General features: G+C 37.0%; 1 protein-coding gene across 1 annotated transcript; it reads right to left on the bottom strand.

Annotated features, from left to right (window-relative positions):
* Positions 1-773: 773 nt before the first annotated feature.
* On the bottom strand, positions 774-2180 carry LOC131156744 (EID1-like F-box protein 3). Its single transcript, XM_058110658.1, has one exon. The coding sequence runs from the start codon at positions 2128-2130 to the stop codon at positions 1258-1260; it is 873 nt and encodes a 290-aa protein (XP_057966641.1). The 5' UTR covers positions 2131-2180; the 3' UTR covers positions 774-1257.
* Between the last annotated feature and the right edge of the window lie 3946 nt (positions 2181-6126).

Below are 6126 nucleotides of genomic sequence, written 5' to 3'. Positions count from 1 at the left end.
TAAAACAATTTTAAAACATCGAAATAAAAAAGCGTAGGAACACGTGCATTGCTTGTGCACCACACTACCTATTAAAAGAGCAAATTATACATGTAAATAACAAGAAATAAGCATGCAAGAAGACAATGAAAACACTAGTTCTATATATACTTGTTTTGAGTAATAATAAAATTTAAGAAGATAAGAAAAATAATACCAAACTTTAATTAGATGGCAATTAGTGATTATATTTTGTTTTAATTGGCTCATATAGGCGATTGTAATAATATATTTTTTATATTTATAAAAGATTGATGAGGATAATATTATTTAAATTTGACATGATTTATTCCACTAGTTCATAGCTGAATCCAGCTATCAGATATATATATATATATATATATATATATATATATATATATATATATATATATATAAGCCTCCTCAGAAGTTTCCTCCCGAGACCCAACCAAAATAACATTTAAATATTCAAAATTCAAAATTTGTGCAGGCTTTTCCAAGACAAATTATCGACGATTTCAGACTTAATAGATTGCAATATGCTTTATTTATAAATGATAGACTTGATTTATTGCTAAGTAAATAACACTCCGACTATCATAATGTAAATGAATAGTTAATTGTTCTATGCTAAGTTTAGTTACCAATCCCTTCAACAACATAACCTAATTGCTACTCTGGCCGTGATCATGATAGATATTTATATATAGGGTATCAGAGTTATGATAGATACATAGCTTGATAGTAAAAAAAAAAAAAAATGTTAGAAAATCTGAGGTAAGCATAATATATTTTCATGAGCCAGATCAAATAATTACAAGTGATTCTTGAAAAAAATAAAAATGAAAAGGGCATTGAGAAAAAACCCAAGCTCTGAAATATAATTCAAACTCCAAAGAGGCATACACCAAATGCCCTTCAATCACTCTTTTTAAGGAGAAAAAAATTAGGCTCGTTGGAATGACCACGTCAATCAAACCCTTCAATTAAATGAAAATACTGGGGATACTGTCAAATTACTCACCCCCAAGTTAAGATACTTATACTTTTTCAGAGATTAAAGTACCACGTCATCACACAAACAACTCCACGTCATCAAGTATACAACGTCATCGACCACTTCCTGCACAATCATTCGAAAAGGTGTTAACGTGGATACATTAAATAGGCGTGGACCGCCGCGTCAGCGATGACGTGGTGGTCCAAATCCATATTTTTCTCGTTATTCCCTGGATCAGGTGCGGGCCCACAAAACTGTCAATCTGCGGGCCCGTTCACAGCAATCTCTTCCCCCGAAGAGCGCGTGCTCCCAGTCGCCACTGTCTGATCAATACGATTGAGTCTGCTGACCCCATCGCCACCGTCGTTCCCACTTTCGTCACCGTCGCCCTCGTCCGACGAGAGCGGGACCAGCCAACACGTGCCGTGCAAGTGGCCGTTCACGCACACGAAATACTCCAGACCCCCGTCGCGCGTGCCGAGCCGCCGAGCCGCACACTTGGGCACGAACCGAGCCGTGGTCATGCTCCACACGCGGGCCCCGCAGTAGGGACACCGCACTCGCTCCTCAAACTCCACCCGCCGTCCGATCAAACACGCCCTGGTCTTCGATTTCATAAATCCCCGAAATACCCCTCTGTAGATACCCAGATCGTCCCCTGCGTCGTCCGCCGTCGGATGCTCGCACGGATCGCTCACGTACAGCAGATCTCCCCGGCATTTTCGGGTCAAGAAGCTCCGACCCGAAGTCTTCGAGAACCGAGACGCCTTCGCGAAGTGACCCGGCGACGAGTGATCCACCCGGAAGTTCCGAGTCGACTCGCAGCCGCAGCAGAAGAACAGAAGCTTCGCGAGGGCGTCCCAGCCTCCGCCGACTCGGCCGTTCGGCGCACCGTTTGCCAATGTCTCCACCATGTGCGGCGCGCGGTGAACGCATAGGTGCCGCCACAGCAGACGCTTCGCCGTCGCTCTGAGTTTCCTGTTAACCGACGCCGTTGAGCACAGAGTGTGCAGATCCCAATTTATAGACTCGAATACCAGCACGAGTACGCGCTCGTTGAGTATCCCGGACTCGCTGGACTCGGACCCCTCGCCTGGCGGGTTAAGCCTCCGCCTCTGACTCGAGCCCATTTCTAGCTACAATGCCCACTGCGAGCGTTTCGCGAGGGTAGTGTCCACGCGCATATATATATATATATATATATATATAGACACACACACATAGGCAGGTAAACACGTGTCGATCAGGGAATGGACATACGGGTGCCTAACCGTCATCTGCGAATCGGACACGTGTCCCGCAACGACTCGCTGGTGGGCTCGTGCTGGTACGACAAGGCTGTGACGGGGAATCGGGATATAGCGTCTGCCGTTGAGCGGAGGCTACAGTGGACTTCGACGTGTCGCTTTAGTTTGGGAGTACGAAATTTCGTTTTGTGGCACCAAAATATCTAAACGTCCACGTGTCGGAATGTCACGAAGCCTTGTACACGCGTCCCGGAATTACCTCACCGCGCATATCAATGATTGTCCTGGTCTAATGCGGAGGATACACGTGGAGAGGCCTGGAGCATACACGTAGGTCCGTATTATTTGTTTATTTTGGGTCTCACGTGGTGGCGGGTACGGAATCGGGCAGGAAACGCCAAAGGGAGATTTTTGAGAGGGAATAAAAGGCCTTTTTTTTTTTTTTTTTTTTTTAATTTAACATTAGTTTAATAAAATTTATTTAAAAGTAGTTCACATTGAACTTTATTTTTCAAACGTTGAACAAACATTTTTTAATTTGGGGGAGAACCGCACAGGTGACACGTGATCATTAAAGACGTTAATTAAATAGTGTTTTTAGTTTGAAAAGAGTTGCATGTTTATTGAGTTAAATCTCAATTTCTTCCTACTTTTCTCTCTATGCTTGAAGAAGAGAGTTGAGAGCCGAGTGGGACGGTCATACAGAGTCAACAAAGACGGGCAATGAGATTTTGCAGGTGACCATTGTAGTCCAAATTGTACAATTCGGTTGTTCTGCTTACAAAATATAAGCAAATGTTTTGTAGACGAAACATTCGAGGAACATTATATAAGAAATAAAAATTATGTATGTTCCCCTCACATTCAACATTGTTGAAAACTCTAACTTCTAGGAATCTGAAAAGTTTTGATTAGTTTGAAGTATAAATTAGTATTTTATATCTTGAATCCACTTATATTAAAGTCAATTTGATGATTTGAAATATCATTGTGAAACTCGCAAATTGAGGTTGAGTTTTTGTTTTTTCATGTTTGAATTTTTCATATATAAATTATGAATGCATATTAAATTTGCTTGTATATGTATACATACATTCTTTTTTTTAACGGAACCCTAATTTTATTGATAGTCTTCGCTTATGGCGGAGGAAAACCGTAGTAACAAGCAAGACACATGAGATTTACAAATAAACTATAAAAATCATCCTAGCATCAAAGCCAATGAAAAAAAATACCAATACAATAATCCAAATTAACCAATCTAGAATGTCTATATGGAATCAAAACAAAACAAAACAAACATAAACAAAAACCAGAGGACAACACGAGGAAAACCAAATGATGTCAATTAAAGACGAAGACTTGGAATACTCGACTTATCTATACGAATTAGATTTCTCATTTAAATTCGCTTGTATAAATGATGAATGCATATGAAATTTTTCATTATATGTAAATTTTATTATCCATTTGTATACATATTAAATTTAGTTTTAATTTTAAGTAAGAAAGTTTGAATGAGGAGTTTTTATATGAATGTTTTTATTAAATTTCATGGTTATTTGAATGTTTAATTATTAATGTATAAATTATTGAGATTAGAATTGTATTTAATCTTATGTTTATTTGAATCTATAAATGAGAATGTGAAATTGTTATTATCAATTTGCGTGAATATTAAAATTAGCTTATACTTTGAAGTCATATGGTTCGTATTGAAATTTTTTTTTTTTTATTGTTAGGGTTTTTATTTAATTTCATAATTATATGAATGCGTAATGAATTAGTGTGTAAATTTTTTTGGTTAGGATTTTATTTCATTTAGACAAAATACAAAAAATGAAATAAAGAAATAGAGATTTACATATTCATAGGTTGAAGTAAAAGTAACTCGATAATATTTGTTATGTATCATTTAGATTTTCTTTTTGAAGTATAAAAAGAGAATACAATGCTAATTTATATATTAAATATAGAAAAAGTTAACATATTATTTAGATTTATTACATGACCGAATCTAATATGACGATGCACTTTCTCAAAATCCAATTTAAAAGATAACATCATAATCCTTACTATGCACATCCTCGATCACCATATTAGCCAGGAAAATAGAAGCAAATGTCTTTGACTGCCTATAAAAAAGTAGTTGTTTAGAATGAGAAATAGTAGTACTTGAAAATCATATTCAACTTGTAAACATAGACCTCACAATGATCCTACACACACTATCACCAAGCTAATTAGGCATAAAATGCTTGACCTTAATTGGACTTCTTTTAGGCTCCAGACTGACAAAAGTGGAACTAATGCTCTTTCCAATAACTAATAAAATAAAATTTGTGAATAAATTCATAACTTGCCTCTCATAGTCTCATCACATCCCAAAAATTCGAGAAAAAAGACATAGTGAAGTTATCTGTATAGGGAGTTTTGTCCCTTACCATCCTAAACAAAGCTGCTCTGAACTTTTCCTCAGAGGTCGCCATGAAACTACCCTCCACACCCTTAAATTCAATCATAGAAATAAAATAGTCTTTCTCTGAATAATGATTTTTTAAAGCAAAATACTATCCTTAATGATGAAGTTAGGATTTCTAATAACCTCACTCATAAACTAGAATCCAATCATTCCTTCCCCACCCCCCCCCCCTTTTTTCAATCTAGCAATTTAGTCAACCTATGCAAAAATAGAACTACAATCACCTTTCCTAACCCACTTATATATGTATATATTGTGAATATTATTATTATCTTCATATGTAAGACGATTGATTATAATGAAGCGTTGAAAGTTAGGGTTCTGTGTTTCTCATAGGTATTTATCATTTCGAGAGTACTGCTCTTAATGGAAGGAAACTCAAGCAATGTTCTGGTGATTGTTCTATTGTATATGGGGAGGGGAGGGGGGAACGATCACAAGAGTGGATGGAGTTGGTTATAGTACTCAGCCAGTTAGAGAAATTCGAATTAGCAAGAAGGCAAAATTAAACAAACTGTATGATAAGATATACAAATATCTGCACATTGATCCAAACTAGTATGTGTTGCGGGTTATTGTAAGATATCCGGTGAGGGGGCTAAATGGTACAGTATTCTTCCAGGCTATTCCTATACAAGATGATTACAATCTGCGCATTGAGTTGGACCCACACCACTTAAACCTGAATATTTACACTGTGGAATTTTATGTAAACGTCATTCCTCAAACAACTAATGCAGAAGTTGGTGTCGTTGATGATATGTGACGACCTGATTTTTTTGCCATTTTTTTTTCAACAATAATAATCAATCATCATCTTTCAACTAACTTTGATACCATATATTACACATAACCCAACCCTAAGGGAGGGGGGGGGGGGTACTGGGTATTCAGTCCATCCAAACATACCATCCATGCAACGGATTACATACAATGTCTGAGCCCAATATACATTACCATCCAAAATGCTATACAATACCAGAGTGCTAAGACCTCTACATACACACACACACACATACACACACACACACACACACATATACATCCCCAAAAATCTATAAAATAGTCTAGGGGTTATACAAAACATATCCCCTAACTTAAACACTTACTCTGAATATTAGGGTACAACGGTCTCCTTTGCCTCAGAGCTCTCTCTGCTGGTCTGTCTTGGTTTCCTGAAATGTTTAAATTCTAGGTGAGACACCTCTCAGTAAGAAGGAATAAATTATTATCAGCGTGTGGCAGATGAGTTCTTACTTAACCAAAACATAACCATTAATTTAACTTTAACTGAAAAGGCATCTGAATGTATATATATATATATAATAACTCAAACCTATACAACTTAAAATACACATTTCTTATCAAACATACTTTTAGCTAAATAAATATTTCTA

This window comes from Malania oleifera, chromosome 5, assembly GCF_029873635.1.
Source record: "Malania oleifera isolate guangnan ecotype guangnan chromosome 5, ASM2987363v1, whole genome shotgun sequence".
Lineage (NCBI taxonomy): Eukaryota > Viridiplantae > Streptophyta > Magnoliopsida > Santalales > Ximeniaceae > Malania > Malania oleifera.
This window is presented reverse-complemented; position numbering and strand designations above follow the sequence as displayed.

Coding starts and splice junctions, on each gene's coding strand:
- LOC131156744 (XM_058110658.1), bottom strand. CDS start 2,130: ATGGGCTCGAGTCAGAGGCGGAGGCTTAACCCGCCAGGCGAGGGGTCC.